The sequence below is a fragment of the Mustela erminea genome, chromosome 13 (genome assembly GCF_009829155.1).
Source record: "Mustela erminea isolate mMusErm1 chromosome 13, mMusErm1.Pri, whole genome shotgun sequence".
NCBI lineage: Eukaryota > Metazoa > Chordata > Mammalia > Carnivora > Mustelidae > Mustela > Mustela erminea.
Genome location: NC_045626.1, coordinates 75,385,361 through 75,405,525, shown reverse-complemented (window position 1 = coordinate 75,405,525; position 20,165 = coordinate 75,385,361). Strand labels below are relative to the sequence as shown.

General features: G+C 45.2%; 1 protein-coding gene across 3 annotated transcripts in view; it reads right to left on the bottom strand.

Annotated features, from left to right (window-relative positions):
• Positions 1-20,165, bottom strand: part of SART3 (spliceosome associated factor 3, U4/U6 recycling protein) — a 38,323-nt gene that overhangs the window by 672 nt on the left and 17,486 nt on the right. For 2 of the 3 annotated variants that reach the window (XM_032309839.1, XM_032309840.1), the window contains exons 6-19: positions 19,868-19,992; positions 16,002-16,157; positions 15,146-15,284; positions 14,558-14,665; positions 14,045-14,122; positions 13,861-13,919; positions 12,804-12,913; positions 9,418-9,530; positions 7,817-7,893; positions 7,124-7,292; positions 4,319-4,773; positions 3,630-3,782; positions 2,579-2,769; positions 761-1,829 (exon numbers count right to left, since the gene is read on the bottom strand). In XM_032309839.1, coding sequence (XP_032165730.1) covers positions 1,652-1,829; positions 2,579-2,769; positions 3,630-3,782; positions 4,319-4,773; positions 7,124-7,292; positions 7,817-7,893; positions 9,418-9,530; positions 12,804-12,913; positions 13,861-13,919; positions 14,045-14,122; positions 14,558-14,665; positions 15,146-15,284; positions 16,002-16,157; positions 19,868-19,992 — 2,111 coding nt within the window. In that variant the 3' untranslated portion in view covers positions 761-1,651. Of the gene's footprint in view, positions 1-760; positions 1,830-2,578; positions 2,770-3,629; positions 3,783-4,318; positions 4,774-7,123; positions 7,293-7,816; positions 7,894-9,417; positions 9,531-12,803; positions 12,914-13,860; positions 13,920-14,044; positions 14,123-14,557; positions 14,666-15,145; positions 15,285-16,001; positions 16,158-19,867; positions 19,993-20,165 lie in introns of those variants that run through there. The other variant, XR_004277946.1, reaches the window with a different exon arrangement.

Here is a 20,165-nt window from a genome sequence, read left to right as displayed (position 1 = left end):
ATTCACAACTAACACCTAACAAAAAATGTTTTGTGAAAAGGAGAGACAAGATGGAGGGGACCTGTCAGATTAAAAGACTTCAGATGTTTATCAACCTACCCTAACTTCCCAGGGTAGGTGGGGGGATGCACTTAAAAAACAGGAAACTAGGAATTTGGATAGTTGAGGACCTTAAGGCATTACTGCTCATGTTTCTAGGAGTAATAACAAAACCATGGCCTGTAGGGCCTTATCTCTTGGAGGCACTCGCTGTAGTCCCTGGTTGGGAGGGCTGGCGGGCAGGGGGTGGGGTACTGTGATGTCTGACACAGCCTTCAATGTAACAGGGAGGGCGGGTGCAGCGGAGATGAAGGACCCTGTGCTAGACAGACGCTGAAGCTCAAGGACAGGCACTAGAGTTCCTTTTGCTCTTTTGTCAACACTTTTGGATGACACTTCCAATTTCCCATTAAAAATGTAGTAAAGGCTGATGTACAAAAACTTAAGAAACAGATAAAGTGGGTTGATTTCTAGCACGCATGAAAGCATTTCCTGATTTCTTCTCCCAGAATGTCTTTATAAAAAAGTTGTGTTTCCCTACTGAACTGGCAACATGGCTTTTAAAGCAATAAATATTTGATAAGAGATGAAAGATAAAAAGTAAAGAAAGAAAGAAAGAAAACCCTAAGAAAAACTGAAGGGCCAAAATGCAGGAAAATCAAGTTTATAAAACTGAAGACCCAGAACAACTGAAATGATTTAAATCAAAGGGACAATGGGATCTGATGCACAAAAGTTCTATTTCCACATCTGTTAGGTAACACAGTGCACCCATTTCAAAATCGACCCATGTTTGAATGCACATCTGAGTACCATTCAGCAAGAAGCTTTGAAGAGAACTTCAGTTTAATAAACAAAGCTAAGTGGGGAGAATTTAAGTTTGCACTTGACGTGGTATTTAAACAAAACCAAAGGGCTGAACTCAGTATTTAGACAAAGAACACGATTCACTAATCACTAGGCAAAGAAAATGGTCCAGAGCAGGTGGCACACAGAGCTCCCATATAAAACAAAGTTCACAAGTATTTTGCTTTTAGGAAACATAAAACAGTGGGCTGATGTGTCATTTACAAATACATAATATAAAAACGCACAACCCCCCCCCAACAAAAATCCATCAAATGTTTTTTATGTGACTTCCCCAATCCCCACCACCCCTTTACTAAAATAGGCCATTCTGGTGAATTACTAGCATCTGCCATTTTGTCTTTTAAAATTAAAAGAGTGACGGGCACATGAGCTGTGCAGACTGTTAAGAGAAGTGTCTTATAAAAGGGGCCAGAGCTGACCAAAAATGTTTGGACAAGTAGGTCTCAAAATGGTGTGTCTGAGTTTCACTTCTGTTTCTCACTCTGTAAGACACAAAAATAGCTTAAGAAACTACACACTGGGCTCAACCCATGGAGTGACCACTTTCCTCCCCTTGCCCTCAATATGAGGGAGCACTTCAAGCCTCTTTCCTTGGACACCCTCATCCCTTTCTGTCTAACCCCGAGGAAAATACACAGGAGGGGTGCTGCCCCGGGCCCTTCCATACCCAGAGTACAGCTGGGTGCCGGCTGCTCTTCCTGGCCAGCGTGCAGTAAGGCATTTCCCTTCTCCAGAGTCCCATTCACTTTCTCAGAAGCAACTTGGCAAAATCGGCATTGGACATCTTGGGTGCCTCAGTGGCTGCTGAGGTGGTGACCGCTGGCTGTGGAGCAGGGCCGTTCTCGGCCTGGGCAACTGTCACACTTGGGCGCTGCAGGGCACGAGGCAGCAGGGAGAGCTGGGTTCTCCCCTTCCCCCGCCTGGAAGAACAAACACTGGATGTATCCTCGCAAAGCAACCACTCGTGGTCCCTGCTTCATTTGCAAAAATAAGCGAGGATGGTCTTCAATCACCCAAAGTTACAAAGTGAAGACCATACGTTCTGGGCTCACTTCTATAGTTTATTAGTAGTAGAGAAATTTCTCAGAGCACGTAAAGTATAAAGTTAATAGGTGAAGGGTGAAAACCAGAGAGGGAAGATGATTCCTGTCCTCTGTAACTTTGACTAACAGGCAAAACCCAGTTTAATAAACTGCCTTTTTCACAATTTGGGGAAAGACCAACCCTGTGCAACAGTCACATGTAGGCTAGATAAAAACACTATCCTCTTTCAGACCTCACCAAACCACCTCACGATTTTGCTGTCTCCTTCCAACCAGGTGAAAAGCCAGGTCTGTGGTCACAGCCAGAGTGCAGATTACCGCAGCAAGCACACAGCCGTCAGGTTCAGAATCCACACATACGGATTCTGCCGCCAAAGGAGACTAAAATAATCACTGCCTAGAAACCAAATGACCTCAGATAAACCACACCTGTAAACCGGCAAACACTAGGAAAGGTTCCACTTCCGGGCTTGCACTCTGCGTGGACCCGCTCTGGGGAATGGCAGTAAGCATCCGCAGAGCAGCAGGCCCTGGCTTCCCGCCCCAGCTCGCTGTACTGGCAGGAAACGAATCCACCGTGGTGCTGGCCAGGGCCGAGCGCATGCAGGGAACATGCACACACTTACGCTCCGTAAATCTGCCGCGGCACCATGGCACCACCTGGAGCTTTCCTTGCCTCTGGCTTCTCTGGAACCTTCCTCTGAGGGGGATTGCTGATGGCCACTTTGATGACATTCTCTTTGATAGTCATGCCGTCCATCTTCAGTACAGCCTGTGATGCCTGGGACTCATTTTCATACTCCACATAGGCCAGGCCCTGAAAGAGGCAAGATCCAGAATCAGATCAGGTACGGGTGAGCCAGGACCCAACTTCCTGCCTCAGTCCAGAAGCCAGTACTGGCCAGGCACCCCGACATCAGGTTCCCTTCTCCACCACCATCCTTTGTCTATAGGTTTATGCACTGGCCCTACTCTTCCTCCGTTTCTGCAACTGACTGTAACTTCAGATAACCTTTGTGAGGTCAGCATACCTTGTGCTTGCCCCAGAAAAAAAAAAAAAAAAAAAAAAAAAGGGAAAATATACAAAAAATTAAAAAGGAACAATAGGGAGGGAGGGAGGGAGAGACAGACCAGTATAAATCCAGCAAGAGCAAATGAATGAGGCGGCTGGACACAGGGTGAGTTCTCATGTCTGGGCCTTGGCCACTCCTTACTTCATCCTCCTCAGCTCTCCAGCAGCCCTCTGGGGGCTGGGGGGAAGACAGGTAACCCAAACTCGTGCCTAAACAACTAGTCAGAATGTGGCATGAGACGATCTCACAGGACGCCGAGGGGAGCTAGGGGCAGACAGGATGGGGTCTTGGCCTGGAGGAGGTGCCTGCAGGCCTGGTGAAGAGGCAAGTCTGGGCAGAAGGGCGCACCCAGCCAGGGGTCTGCACTGTGACCCCTGTTACTCATGGGAAGTTTTCTTTCCCCCAATGCCCTGCTCTTTTCAGTATAACTAGCTAGAAACAAGCTAATCTGACTCCAAATGCAAGTAGAGCCAAGTGTCCCTATTGTTAACCTGTCTGTTTCTCAGCAAAAGAGGAACCCACTCAGAACCTAGTAACCCGAACAGATGGACAACTAGGTTTGCCCAAGCCTCGGGAAGCTAACACTGTCTGCGCAGACACTGACCTTCGGTTTCCCTGCCCGGTTTGTAACCAGCCTGATGTCCTTCACAGTGCCATGAGCCTTACAGATTTCTTCTAGTTCCTCTTTGGTGCAGGAAAAAGGCAGGCCCGAGACAAACAGCTTGTGTTTCTCCAGGGCGGTGCTATACCTGAACACCTACAGGAAGAAGGGAAGGAAAGAGTCAAACTCCCACAGCCCAACCCAGTACACCATACTGTAGCCGGTACCAGACGTGGCCACAGGCTTCGCCCCAATCGGAGACCAGAGCTGACTCTGGATGCTGTGAACTGTTAATGGGGTCACCCTGGGCAGGTAACTTAACCTCTCAAAGCCCCCACTCCCTCCCCGGACACGTGGCAGGAATGAAAGCCGCTATTCTGAGTTGGGGTGACGATCCGACAAGGTAAATAGTAAATACTCTGCATGGCCCTTGCCACTTTGCAACATTCAGTGGCAAGTAGCCATCATTACAATTTCTAATTTTCTCATCATTTGTCAACTAGCATGAGCTCGAAGTGACCAAGCTGTGAGTCAGGGCTCACCTACCCAGCTCAGAAGAGACTCTGGTTAAAGTCTAGCTCTTAACGGACTATAGGCATCCCGCATAAATTCTAAATGTTAGCTGCAGGAGGCAAAGAGCGTTCAGTCTATCCACGGCAACCCAACATGGAAGGTGTTTTCTGCAGACCCACCTTGAAATCAGGATTTTTGCTCTTATCCACACAGGGGGAAACAAACATCGGCCTCCCTTCCACAGTCTTCCGGTCCAATTGCAGCGCCTGCAGGGCGGACTTCTCCTCTTTAAACTCCACATAGCAGTAGCCTCGGAAATCGCCCCGGTTGCTGAAGATTGGGCGGATCTCCGCCACCTCCCCACAGGCCTCAAAGAGCGGCCGGAGCTTCACGTCCGGCTCGCCCAGGCTGTAGGGCAGGTTGCTGACGAAGACGGTGATGCTGTCCTTGCTGCTGTCATGGGGCACCTTGGGCATGTCCCTCTTCAGGGCGGCCGCCCTCTCCTTCTGCTTGGAGGGGGGGTCGACGTCTACAGGCACACTCGTCCCAAAGAGGCCGGTTTCTGCCTCTCGGTCCTGTGCTTCCCCGGCCGGAGGAGTGCTGTTCTCCACCTTCCTGCGTTTGGAAGGCTGCTCTACACGGTGAAGGAAGAAAGGCAGCAATGTGGATAAACTGCTAATTCTCCTCGGTGAGGGGCTCTATGCACGCCCGCCCCACAGTGCGAGAGCAGGCCTGCCCCCCCACCCCCGGTCTCTGAGCCCAGCACGGACCACACCCTCTGATGAGTCCTGCCTGACCCACTCAGCTCGTCCTCTGACTTTCTGGGCCCCAGGTACACTGATGTAAGTGGACTAAATCAAGGGAGGTAGTAACACAAGTCCCAGCCATCCACTCTTAATTGCACAGTGGACTCCTGAACAACAGGGCTTGAACTGCACAGGTGCACTTACATGCGGACTGTTTTGAATAAATACAATCTGTATTTTCTCTCCCTTGTGATTTTTGCAACAGCGTTTCCTTGACTCTAGCCTTACTATAAGCAGACGGTACAGAACACATAAAAACATAAAATGTTAGTCAACTGTTTGTTTACATTATCCTGCTAAGGCTCCCAGTCAACGTAGGCTATCAGCAGTTAAGTGTCTGGAGAATCAAAAGGTAAACATGGCTAAACATGGATTTTTGACTGAGTAGGGGGTCAGTACCCCTAAGCCCCAAGGTTCAAGGGTCAATTGCATAAAAGGTCAGCAGGTCTCAAAGTTCAGATGGCAAATTCTAGTTCTGCTCTCCTAGAAAGCCTGGGGTAGCAGGAGAGGGATGGAGCCTGGGGACTTAAAGGGTTTTTTTTTTGTTGTTGTTGTTTTAAGATTTTAATTATTTATTTGAGAGAGCCAGAGAAAGCATGTGCAGGCATTTGAGAGCGGGGGAGAGGCAGAGGGAGAGGGAAAGCACCTCAAGCAGACTCCGCACTAAGCAAGGACCCCAACATGGGGCTCAATCCTGCAACCCTGAGATCATGACCTGGGCTGAAACCAACAGTTGGACACTTAACCAACTGAACCCCCAGGAGCCCCTGGGGACAGCATTTAAACAGGCACCTAGGTAACTCTGACGTATGCACTCCACAGGCCACACCCTGCAAAGTCCTGTAATTCCTCTACATTCACTGTTGTCTTATGTCCTTCAGCAGAGTGGAGTAACATTCTATACCAACCCATCTGCCCCACGGTCTGCAGAGGGTCAGTACTGAAAGCCAGCTGCATTGGACCCACTTTCAGATCTTTCCCTCAATTCCCCACTGTTTTCCTAATGAAGTCTAACCAGTGCACACCACCCCACCTACCCCAGCACAGAGCCCTCAGCATGCACCAGGGCTCTAACAAACTCATTTGCTGCTCAGGGAAAATTCCAGGGTGTTCTGTGCCTCATGCATTGCTGACAGTGGCGTTCTGGCTTACCCTTCCCTTCCTTTGCACTTGACAGTCACCCACTCCCAGCTCCAGATGCTGAGGTGCATGAAGTCTTTCCTGCAGGGAGCTGACCCACCAGAGCCTCCTTTGGCCGCCACCAGTAATCCAGGCTGTCCTCCCCCATGACCCTGATCATATGCTACTGCGGTCACACGTCACATCTACCTTGCCCATGGGGCGCCTGGGTGGCTCAGTGGGTTAAGCCTCTGCCTTCAGCTCAGGTCATGATCCCGGGGTCCTGGGATCGAGCCCCACATCGAGCTCTCTGCTCAGCAGGGAGCCTGTTTCCCCCTCTCTCTGCCTGCATCCCTGCCTACTCTCTCTCTCTCTCTCAAACAAATAAATAAATAAATTTTAAAAAAAACAAACCAAAAAAACCCACATCTGCCTTCCCCTGCAGCCCTGAAGACCAGCGAGCTACCCAGCCACGGTCATTTCAAGGTGCACAAGAACAGCCCCTCTGGCTGATACCTCTGTACTAGGAAAACACCTGCAGTCCTTGAATGTCCACAAATAATGCTTTCCCTTGCCGGATGTTCCTGACCCACACCTGCCCACCCCTGAAATGGCAGAGGCAAGAGAAGCCCCAGCTGGAAACTCCACCAAGTCAAAACCACCTGGTGTGCTGAGCAAGGCAGGTGTGTGCGCAGGCTGCAGTGTGGGATGCTGGAACCCGAGTGGATGAAAGGCAGGGCCAGCCAGGCTGTGGGAGCCTGAGCAGGGTGAAGGGGCACCACACAGGAGGCGGGTGGAGGGGGCAATGGCACTGTGGACGGAGTGGAGCCTGGGTGGATGGGCGGGAGCTGCTACAGGGCAGTGCCAGGAGGATGGCAGGGAACCCGAGCAGGGGGAAGATGACGCCCACGTGGATGACAGGCAGAGAAAGGAAGGGAGACGGGGCACCGTGTGAGCAACTCATTCTCAGTTGGTTCAAGACAGAAGTTTTCTGTACAGTGTCTGTAACTCCTCTGGAAGTTAAAGACGTTCCCAAATAACATTTCCAGAAAGCTCTACCTTCTTCATCATCTCCCCACTCCTTCTCATCATCTTCTTCTGCTTTGCGCTTGTCTGCACCTCTGGTCTTTTTCTTCTTTTTCAATGCCTTCTTCTCGGCCCGTGCCCTTTTCCGCTGTTCGGCCTTTTCTTCCTCTTGCTGCGCGAAGGCTGCTTCCTTCTCTGCAGCCTGGGAAGATGGGAACATTGGACGCATCACTAGGACGCAGTGACTGCGGAAACTCTACGGGCCCATGACGAGCAGTGAGGAAAGGGGATGCAGGGAGTGGAAATTCACTACCCCGGAGAAAGGAGAGGTCATGAGGAAGAGGAAGAGGAGGACAGCATGTTCACAACTTTCCCTGCCAGGGCTTATTCAGGCTTCTTGGGATTCCCTATCTCACATCTACAGAATGTTCTGTAACATCCCCAGTAATTACTCACCAAAAGAAAGGAAACAAAGTTTAAAACTGGGGCTCTGATTAATTTGGATGTGTTTACCTTCCATTCACAGGGCTGAGTGAGGCTCCATTCTTAACTTTTCCATCTACATTCCAGTGAACTTTAGGTCCCAAACTCCCCAACTATATAAGTATTTCACGAATACTCCCTGAGGAAAAGATACTTCTTAGGAAGACCTCAGAGGTTCTGACAAACATTCATACCACACACAAAGTAGGTAGCAGAGCTTCAAAACCTGAATAGCATCGTTACCTTAATTCTCTGCTCATTAACACGAGCTAGTCGAGTTTCGGTTTTCTGAACAGCTATATCCCAATCTTCTAGGGTACCTTGACAGAAACAGAAGCAAACCATCATGTTTTAGAATTTTAAAGGATAGAATAGAAAATTTTATTAATTCCCCACCACCACAAGAGAGCTCCCCCATGAGGAATAAGAACTGTAGAGCTCGCTCCCCACTTCCAGATTTCCCTACTGTGGGCTTGAACTTTTTAGAATTTGAACAGCTCTTCCAGATGTGTGTGTGTGTGTGTGTGTGTGTGTGTGTGTTTTCAAAAAACATTTTATTTATCTGAGAGAGAAAGAAGAGACAAAGCATGAGCGGAGGGAGGGAAAGGGGCAGAGTGAGTGGGAAAAGTAGACTCCCTGCTGAGCAGGGGGAATGTGGGGCTTGATCCCAGGACTCCAGGATCGTGCCCTGAGCTGAAGGCAGACGGCAGACTTCTAACCAACTAAGCCACCCTAGCACCCCTCTCTAGGTGTATTTAAAACATCCCTTCTCCTGGGGCACCTGGGTGGCTCAGTCAGTGGAGAAGCCAACTCTTAATTTCACCTCAGGTCATGATCTCAGGGTTCTGGGATTGAGCCCTGTGTATCTCCCTCTGCCCCTCCCCACACTCTCCACTCAAGCGTGTTCCCCGTGTGCTCATGTTCTCCCTCTAATCTTAGGGAAAAAAAAATCCCTTTTTTTTAAATGACCTGAAAACCAGAATATGATGTTATTCTCATTAGCTAAGATTATGAAGACATTCTCATATAAAATGTACAAGCATGACATGTATAAGAAGACTGAAGAGTTTTAAAAGCTGCTCAAATGATAAATGTTGGGTTTGTTTTTTTTTTTAAAGATTTTATTTATTTGACAAACAGAGATCACAAGTAGGCAGAGAGGCAGGCTCCCTGCTGAGCAGAGAGCCTGATGTGGGGCTCGATCCCAGGAGCCTGGGATCATGATCTGAGCCGAAGGCAGAGGCTTTAACCCACCGAACAACCCAGGTACCCCTGGGGTGTTTTTTAATTTGCTATTGTTACTTGATTGTTTTACTTCCAGTTCTGAGGAGTTCAAACCCCAAATCTAGATCAATGCCTATGGATAAATTCACTATTTCCCTATTGAGAACTTAATACCGAGGTTCTAAACTTTATAAAGGACACAACATGACCAAAGCCCATATTTAGCCCTCTGCCTCTCAGCATGCCTTTGGTGTCCATGACACTGTGCTACAGCAGATTCTCAGCTACAGCAATCTGGATCCCCAGGCAACAAGTCTGGAGACATTTCTGTCATGACTGGGAGCAAGGGAAGGGTGCTACTGGTACCTAGCGAGTAGACAGAACAGCATCCACCACAAAGAACCAAGAGAACCCTGCACAGGAACATCACAGAGAGCCCTCCTGCATTCGGAGACTCTGAGGAGAGGGCAAGGGGACGTGGGCTCCCATGACAGTCTAATCACCAAGCACCACTTGAGTGGCTATACCATATGCAGTCTGTCCTCACAGACTATAGACTTAAGACAAGAGGACGCATGGGACAGACGCCAAGCCAGCATCAGAGAGCTGAGGGTCCCCACCTTCTGTCCTCTCCATGGTGAGCAACACTTCACAGACGTGCTCTGGGTAGTCACTGGTGCACTGGACTGCCCGGTGCAGGGCCTTCCGACAGTGCTGGGTGTCACCGTGTGCCCTAGGACAGAAAACAAACCATTGCTGCCACCAGGACACAAAGCAGAAGGCACGCAAAGGGAGGCGCCATCTTCTCACAGGTAGTGTCACAAGATCCAGAAGCTCTGCAGCAACTCTGGCTTCCCAAATTATCCACAGCTCTTTGTACTACGCCACTTAAAATGTTTTCTCCTCTTTCCTCCAGTCAAAACTAAGGCTTTCTTCTAAGTTATTCTTTCCATTAGCAAGGAGATGCTGCTAGAAAATGCACCTGGGACAGTAGTCTGAGACCAGGAGTCCAGCCTTTATAGCACTGGCACCTGCAACACAGGTGGGGGAATCCAAGAATGCAACACTAACTTGATAACTTGGGAGAAATTCTAGAAGGCCATCCTATCCAAGGGGAGAATCACCAATCCAGAGGACAGTCAGATTTCATGCCCAGAGTTACACAATGTGATTCACACATGGAAAGATACACTGCTCATCACAGTAACTAAAAACTATGTTTTCTTTCAACAGTTACGAAAACACTACGTTCCCATTTCTATTTTAAAAAACTTAAAAATACACTTTTATGTGTATTTTTATATTTATATAAATGTATGTATATTTTATATTTATTATAAATATATATTAGAATACTGGGGAAAAAAATTACACCAGCAGTTTTCAAAGTAGGATCCATGTACCACTAAAGGTCTCTTAAGACCCTTTCAGGCAATCTGCAAAGTCAAAACTACTTGATTATTGAACACTGACTTTTTCACTGTGTTGACATCTGCACTGATGGTGCAAAAGCTACGGTGGCCCCTGTCACAAATCGAGGCGGAGCACATATTTCTCACATTTTGTGCGACAGAAGTAGATGTGCTTTATGTGAACATTTAAAGCACTTTCTCTGCACACCAAAGTACAACGGTCAAGACAAAGAAAAGCCTATCTTTCTGTTTGGGGTGTAAACTGTACTGGTTGGTTTTTTCATGGAACACCATTTTTACTTGAGAAAACAGCTCAGCGACAAAAATAGTGGTACGTAGACCTGAGTATTTGGCAGACATTTTTGAAAATTAATGAAGAAGTCTGTCACTTCAAGGAAAACCCCTGGCCATATTTGTTGCCATGATAAAATGGCAGCTTTTAAGTGAAAATCATTATTTTGGAAAATCTGTATCTGCCACTTTCAGTTTGACAGCTTCCTACTTTAAAAGACTTTTCTATTAGGGCACCTACCTGGGTGGCTCAGTGGGTTGAGCGTCTGACTCTTGGTTTCAGCTCAGATCAGGGTCTTGGGAGTCGTGGGATCGAGCCCCCCACCCCCTCCTCAGTCAGGCTCCATGCTCCATGGGGAGTCAGCCTGAGATTCTCTTTCTTACTCTCCCTTTGCACCTCACGCTTGCATATGCACATTCTCTCATAAATAAATCTTAAAAAAAAAAAAAAAAATTTTCTAAGATCACTGAGGATATGAACAAATGTAATTTGTTAAATAATGCATGATGAAATGTGTCCATACTGGGAAGAGCTACATGACTTAGTGAATGAGTATTCTCCAAATGGAACAATGGCTGTCACAGAATTGTGTGTAGGTAAAAGGTCTATTGAAAGTACAAAGAAATTCAATGTTAAATGGTTTCAGATTCCACACTGCAACTATTTAAGAAACAACCACTTGCTAATTTTGCTCTAGTATGAAAGAATATCCACAATTATCTGGGAAGGTGAAATACCCCTTTCTTCTAACCTCCTACACGTACGTATGAAGCCAAATTTTCCTCTTATTTTTCAATGAGAATTCACAACAGTGAATGCAGAAACAGACATCAGAATCCAGCTATCTTCCAAGCCAGACTAAGGACACTTGCAAAGATAACAAAACCATGCCACTTTTCTCCCTAAATTATTTTCGGGTTTGGAAAACATTTTTCATAAAAAATATATTCTTTATGTTAAATGTAATCAATTTATTTTTTCGACAAATAACTTTTCATTTCTCAGTTTTCTAATATGCTGATATTGATATTTAATAATATTTGTCAGCATTTCTAATATGGTAATATTAAACATATATGATTCGTATGAAAAAAAGCTTCTCAGGATTCTCAAATTTTAAGAGTTTAAGGGGTCCTGAGACCAAAAAATTTGAGAATTGCTGACCCAGAGGAATATTCAAGAAGCTTTTTGTTTTTTAAAGACTTTATTTATTTATTTGACAGAGAGAAAGAGCATAAGCAGGGGGAGCAGCAGGCAGAGGGAGAGGAACAGAGCAGGGAGCCCAGGACCCTGGGATCATGACCTGAGTCAAAGGCAGATGCTTAACCAACTGAGCCTCCCAGGCACCCCCTCAAAAAGCTTTAATAGTGGTCATCTCTAGGGGTGAGATGGTAATAAACTTTCCACCACATAGTTTGGCAAATGTTTCATTTAAATTTGAGCATGTGTTATTTTTTAAATTGGGGAAAAAAACCAAAACACTCAAAAATGAAAAAAAATATGAAAATAAATATATATATATATTTTTTAAAAGATTTTATTTATTTATTTTATAAATAGAGAGAGATCACAAGTAGGCAGAGAGGCAGATAAAGAGAGAGGGAGAAGCAGGCTCCCCACTGAGCAGAGAGCCTGATGTGGGGCTCGATCCCAGGACCCCGACATCATGATCTGAGCTGAAGGCAGAGGCTTCACCTACTGAGCCACCCAGGCACCCCTGAAAATGTATTTATTGAGATGCAACATTCAAGATACAATGAACAGAAAGGCTGGTCATATTCTTTACATCTTCCCCATGATATAAATATTACTGGTTACATTTATTTAAAGTAGTTTTAGAGATTTCTAACACGTACACTGTCACTGTATTTTCTTTAGGAAAAAAAAAGTTAAGCATAGAAAAATCTCAAAGAATATACCCAAAGCATTAGCTAATGGGTTATGTCTCTGGGTCTGCCACTGTAGATTAACTTTGGGGTTTTTCTCCTTGCTTTTTAATATTTTCCACTTTTACACACAAAGCAAATACAAAAAATAGTTCCCCCAAAACTTAAATAAAACATTTCTATCCAAAAACCAAAATAACAGAAAGAAACATATGGCTGTATGACAAGCCCAGACACAAAATTTCAGGTTGAGTTCCCTAGCCTCTCCCAGTACACACAGAGCCGCGAACAAAGGACAGGCTGCCAGAGGCCAGGGCCCTGTGGTGAGGGGCAAGCCAAGGCCAGCAGGAGTCAGCCAGGACTTAACACAGCTTACCCCTGACAGGCACCACCAACCCCGCCCCCAAGCCAATTACCTTTCCAGGTTGTAATACTCGAGCCACATGTTGGCATATTTGGCATTCCCTTTGGTCATGATGCTGTCCCAGAGTTCCCGAGCCTTCTGCATATTATTGCACAGTCGAGCCTAAAATGCATTAACAGGCTCCTTTAGGAAAAGATGCAAACCTTAGCACACTGGCACCCATTACAAAGCATGCCTCAAACAGACGTGCCTTAAAACCCCTCACTGACGATCGGTGTTCCATGACTCCCTGGATATTTCCCAGCCACTGACCACAGCAGCATACCCAGCTCAACCACTTCAGGCTTTCAGAGGAGACAAGCCTTAAGCTGTCTGCCTATTTGCCTGTCTATTTGAGAGCAACGAGCAGGAGCCCACAGGTACTTAAAACAGAACTGACTAGTCACTTTTTATTTTTATCAAGCTTAACGACAAGCATTTAATCTGAGTGCAATGTGGAGAAAAGAAAGACCGATCTAGGAGGAGGTCCCAGCTCTGCCATTTATTAAGTGACTTGGGCAACTGAACCCCTCTGAACCTGACAGACACTGGTTCTTTGACCTGACTCCCTCAGAAAATAAAACAGGATGAGAATTCGCAACTCTGTGACTTGATCAAGGGCAGATTCCATACCTTACTCACTTGGGGTCCTTGGCCCAACAACAACATTGAATTCGTTATATCCCTTAATTATCTGTCAAATTTCTATCTCCCATAGGGGATCAAAGACTTGGGAGCACGGAGCAGGATTCCCCTCATCTCGCCAGCACACAGTAAAATGCCTGGCAGACGGTACACACCCGAGATCCTCTCACGAACCAGACACCAAGGGGAGGGGGGCAGAAGTCCATGAGTCAATTGCTGGCATTCCGAGGTTTGCTGCGTACTTCTTACCCGAGTGCTATTGTTTTCTCTAAGATACAGATGAACGTGCACCAAGCTAGATACAGAGCACAAATCTCTACAGACCCCAGACTATCACTGGGGATTCTGATGCAACGGCAGCCACATCGTTACAAACATGTCCCTCAAAGGTGCATGTCACTGGCACATCTGTCAAAAACACTTACCTCGATCCTAGCCCAGTTCTGCATGATCATGCAGCTTGGATCTCCGCTCTCATTAAAACCTTTAAGAAGAGAAGCAGCCAAAATTAGAGAAGAATCTAAAGACCAAGAGCCTCTGCCGGAGAAGGCATGCCCACCAAGTAGGGGAAAGACAACCGCAGGGAGGAGCGGGTGAAGCCACACTTACGCTCCTCCACCTCCTGCTTCAGATACTCCAAGGCGCGAGTGAACGCAGACCTCAGCTCTTCCAGCTCTTTACTGGAATCTGTCAGGAGTTGCAAGAGAGGTTTGGCTTCAAGAAACTGCATACCATGTCTTTTTTTTTTTTTTTTTTTTTTTTTAATTCTACAGTGAAACTCCTGGGAGCCTGCTGTGCACCTGGCATCAGGCTGGAGACACAGAAATAAAATTGCCAGTCCTGCCCTCATCATGTGGTTGGGGAGAAAGACACTGGAACAAATAGCACATTATGGACAGTGCTGGCAGGGCTCAGTATAGAACATAAGGACCCTAAATATCTTCCCTTACAATTCACAAGAGGACTTAAGGATTTAAAAGTGAAAATTCCGGGGGAAACAGTTGTCAATGGCTGGTCTACACCATCTGCCTCATCGTGATGTATCTGGGCAACTGGGATAACTCACTGAAAGACATGTTAGGAAAGAATTCGGAACTGAATCTGACACTTGAATTTAAATACCTTGTTTGAAATCAACCCTTCTCCTCAGGTAATCAAGGTACGCCTGCCAAATCTCCACATAATCAGTGGCCTGAATGAAGCCAGCGCTCAAAGCTTTCTCAAATGTCACTGGAATTGAAGAATAAGCCAGGATTTGTTACCAGTTCAAAAAGAAGTTAATACGAATTACTGAGATTGTTATAAAAACCTCTACTATCCAATACTATATGACTTCATAATAATGACAGGGGGAAACAAAGCGAAATGAGCTAGAGAGAAATGCTTTTTTTTTTTTTAAAAAAAAAAAGCCTCCAGGATTTACATGAACTTTGTTCTAGAAAGGGCATGTTCCACAGATGCCCCGCACTAAAAGAATTCTGGGTCAGTAGGTTTGGAAAAAAGATGCCAAATTCCCAGAAAATCACAATGAAATGTTAGCATGTTAAAAGCTTATGATCAGTTTACCTCCCACTTAGGGTCTTTTCTGTCACTAACACCCTATGTCCCAAAGCTAACACCCAGGGGAAGGCTGATTTAATGACTGTCACAGCACTAGGTTTCTGGCCTGGGACAGAAAGCTTTAGAGTCTTCCCACAAAAACATTCGCACCAGAAATCACTTGATGGTCAACTCCATGTCTTTCCATGGCCAAGAGGTAACGACTCCATAGGGCAACTGTCCATGGGCAGTTTCTAACAGCACGGTTATGTACAGATAAAACCAAATCCTTTACTTTCAGCTGCCGATCCTACGATTAAAAAGTCCAGAGTTAGGAGAGAAAGTGCTACCGTTACAGACTTTACCATCCATGACACATCCCCAGCATAACCAGCTGACAAATTTCTTTAGAAACGCCTCTCGTGACTGGTTTCTTCAACAAAGAAATTATGAGGAGTTAGGGTAGAAGAAGAGAGGTAGAGAGGGAACCAATAGAGGAAAACAACCTTGAGAGACATCAGCCAATCCTAATGGATGGACCCTGCCTGGATCCTGATTCAAATCTTTTATATACATGTATTGAAATATTTACCAATGAAATGTGACTTCTGGGATCTGCTTCAAAATCCCATGGAAGAGGAAGAAGATTAAGGACACAGACAAAATTAGACTAGTGCCATGAGTTAACTATTAGAGCTGGGTGATGGGCCCACGAGGTTTCACCTTATTAATCTATGTTCTAATGCTTACATTTTTTCCCATAATGAAAAGTTACAAGAAAAAAGTAATCTGTCTTAAAGTCCTCAGTAAGAAGACTGTGCAAATTTTTTTTACAGTGTCAGTCTGAAATGACTTGGAACACCAGAAGAACTCCCTGAGTGAGTGGCAGAGGGGAAAGGAGGATGAGGGGAAAATGAGGAAGCAGAGAGGGGTGGCACAGAACTAACTCCCGACACTCCTGCTGGTTTTCTTCGAACAGGCTCTCAGTCGGTAAGAAGGAAAGAAACCAGAAGTCGAGTGGTCTTACGAGGAACTGACTGTAGCGGATCCACAGGTCTGGGACAAGGCAGTTCTCGACGAGGGCACGCTCGAAAATCAACTGCACGCGAGCAGGGTCACCAATTTTCATCTCAAAGTCAATGTACGCTTGATATTCAGCCAGCCTGGGTGCCTCTGCTTGCAACTAAGGCAAAAGGGAAGCATAATGAGATTGAAATGAGCTACCTGACACTGTTAGGAAGAACAACATATCTTCAGAGTAAATTCTGGCAAGACTGGCTATGTCAGTAAAAATCCCCCATTCCCACTCGCAGAACCTCTGGCATGCCGGGTCTACAACACGACGGGCAGACTAAGAGTCCACAGCGCCTCTTCATGGCAACAGTTAGAAAGGTTCCACGAACCCTTTTCCAAACCCACCCTCAGGCCACAGGGGGCTTCTGATGGGAGCATCCATCAGCAACTAAATGAAAGAGAAACACCTTTGCCAGTGACCATGGACAGCCATCCCTCCGAAACAGAAGTCACTTTCTCAGCCTACTGAGTGGAGTGAACACATCCACACTGGAGCGATTTGCTGCCTTCATTCCAAGGCTTCTCATTCCAGTATCAGCTCCTGCCAGCGTGCAGGCACATGCAGAACATGAAAGAGGCTAGGCTGAATATTTACTGAGCCAAAGAACTAAAATCGAACTTCTTTTCAGACAAAATCCCTATACAACCTTCCTCTTCAGCTATACTCTTCTAATGGTCGTAACAAAATGAACTAGCTGAAGATTTCATTAAAGAGGCTTTAAGAAATACAACTACCTACCAGTCATTTACAGGCTGGCCAGCAGGAGAGCACACATGCTCTGAGTAGAGAAAGAGGATGTCTCATCTCAGTTTCTAGTTTTAATGACAAACGGGTTACCCAGAGAGACTGCCACTGAAAACTACTAAAACTGCTGGATTCGGTATAAAAAACATCTTGAAAATCATCAGCAAACTGGCAAAGACACAAGAAATATCTAGATGAAGGTTAAGCTTTTGCTGGTGTAAGATATATTAAGGATTTGATCTTCACAGTGGGGATCATTATCATCCCATAATACATTCGAGGGGACTGAAACACACGGAGGGTAAGGACAAGCTCAAAGTCAGAGAGCTAGCAACTGGCAGAGCTAACATTCGAACTTGAGGTGGCCTGGCTCTCAAAGTCACTGTTCTTACTATGCCACAAGAAACCAAAAACAGAGCCAACAAGCCCAACCAACCACGAACAAGATAAATACAAAGATATCCACCCTGGACCTACTGTACTGAAACTGTGGGACATCAAACAAAACCTGTGAGACTTTAAAATGGGCCAGAGAAAAAACAAGGACTGCCATCACAGAAGCCGACGTCTCAACAGCAACAACAGGAGCCAGGAAGACAGGACACGTAACTGTCGATCTAGAATTCTACATCCTGAGAAATGAACTTTTAAGAAGAGCAAAGTGAAGACCTTTTCAAATTAAAACTGAGAAAATCTGTTAGCAGCAAATATCCAGGGCAGGTGACTTTAAAGGGTGTACCTGGAGCAAAATAAAAATGATTCCAGATGAAAGCTCCGGGATACAAGGGAAGAAGAGCAAAGGAAGTGGGAAAGGCATGTAGTGAATGTAAGGAAGCTGGGGCTGTATAATTCAAGATTAACTGCTAACAAGGATGACTTGCCAAACAGGACAAGAAAACACAAGGATAAGTCTGAGGCATGGTAAATGTAGCTGAAAGTATTCTAAGACCAAGACAGGTAGAAAAACACCACTTATTACAAACAGTATTACGGTCAAAAACCAAATATTATGGTCAACACGGAAAATCCAAAATCAAAAAAAATCTACTGATCATTAATAAAAATTTAGAAAGTTCAACAGACAAAAAAATTAGTATAAAAACCAAATTATAATTTATATAGCAAGAACAATTAGAAAAGCAAATCTTTTTAAAAAGGTGGCATTTTCAATACGATCAAAAATATCTTAGAAATAGGTCTAAAAAAATGTGTTCAAGGGACCAGATGAAATTATAAATTTATAAAACTTTAGAGAAAGATAAGGCCTAAGTAGCAAAGGCCTATACCACATTCATAGATTAGAAGATTCAATATTTCTAAATGTAGTCTTCTCCCAATTGATCAGTGCAATTCCAATACAAAATTCAACAGGTTTTTTAAATAAAATCTGAAAAGCTGATTCTAAACCCAAGTTATTAAGAACTAAAGAAAGAAAGAGAAGACACTCTTGAAGAGGAACAACGTGGATGGGATTCATGTTACCTACAAGCAAAACTTAGGAAACTGGGGCACCTGGGTGGCTCAGATGGTTAAGCGTCTGCCTTCAGCTCAGGTCCTGATCCTAGAGTCCTGGGATCAAGCCCCACATTGGGTTCCCTGCTCAGCAGACAGCCTGCTTTCCCCCTCTGCCTCTCACCTCTCCTTGTGTTCTCTCTCTCAAAAGAATTTAAAAAACAAACAAACAAACAAAAACCTTACAAAACTGTCATTATTAGGACAGTGTAATTTAAGCCAGTGGGGCAGAAGAGAAAGCCCAGAAATAGATGGACAGCTGATCTATGACAGATGTGGGCTAGCACATCAATGCGGGGAGGATGGAACTATCAAAATCAGTGCCGGAACAACTGGTTGTATGGAAAAACAAAACTGGCCCTCGCCTCACGCCATATACAAAAATCAATTCCATATAAAGATCTAAACATGAAATACACAGCTATGAACTTCTGGAAGAAAAGAGAGCTAAGAATATTCATGAGTTTGGAACCTGAAGAGATTTCTTAAGCGTAAAAGCAGAAACCCTAAGAGAAAGAATGATAAACCCAATTAGAGTACAACTGAGAACTGCTCAACAAAAGACGCCATTAAAAAACTAAAAAGACAAACCACAAACCTGGGGGAAGCTTCTATAATACATACAACCAAAAGAAGGAATACGATCCAGGATTCCTAAGAATTAATTAGAAAAAAATACAGATGAAAGAAAAATGAGTCAGACTTCACCAGGCGCCTCATAAAAAAAGACATCCGAATGGCCAACAGATGTGGAACAAATGCTCAACTTTTGTTAGCAATCAGGGAAATGCAGATTAAAACTACAACTTCAGACCCATCTCAGTGGCTCATATTTAGGTCAGTATCAAAGGCTGGGAAGACCAAGGAAAACCCTCGGTTCAGTGAGAACTCCTGGGCAGGAGTACCAACTGAGAACACAGAAAACAGTTCGGCACAATCCTTTGATCCAGCAAGTCCTCCTGGGGATGCCCTCTGGAGAAAGCCTATTCCTGTGTGCACTGAGAGACATGCGCAAGAAAGGCCAGAAACATGCTGCTCCTCCTAGCAACAAACTGGAAAACGACCCGGCTAGGAACACGGATGTGTAAAGTGTGGCATACACATACGACTTCATGGCCGTGAAAACAGACTATACTGATCAGTACAAGTACAACCCACAAAAACGTTCAGTGAAATACACAGCATGATTCCATTACATAAAAGCTCAAAGACAAGCAAAATTAAACAATATATTAATCAAGGATATGGTCATAGGTTGTAAAACTATAAAGAAAAGCAAGGGAACGATTATCACAAAAGTCAGGAAAGTGATTACCTCTCGGGAGAGGGAAGAGGAGGCAATCGGAGAGGGGCACATAGGAGACTTCTAAGGTACTGGCAATGTTCTATTTCTTAACCTGGGTGGTGGGTACATGGATGTTTACTTTATTATTAGTATGTAAACTGTATGCACACATTTATACACTCTATAGATTTCACAACAAAATAAATTTTAAAGATGCAACTATTGATTAGGGAAAAATTTGCAGCGAGAAGTTCACTATAAAGAGGCCAACACTTACCAGTGCTTCTTCATAGGGTTTGTATCTCTCCAACTGCTGTAGTGCTTTGTTATAGTTCTGAATTACCGACTCTGGTATTGGGTCTTCTGACCACTCTTCATACTCTGCAAATGTGGCCTCCATATCTATTGAGAGATGGATTCAGCCCCATAGGTCTTGCCACTGAGTTTCATCAACCCAGAGATGAAACCATGAGACTCGGAGGATGCCAGCCCCTCCCACGAGTGACCACAGCAACTCTTATGCTCGAATCTTCTACTGGGCCCAGACTTGACCTTAGATTCTGTCTCAAAGCAAT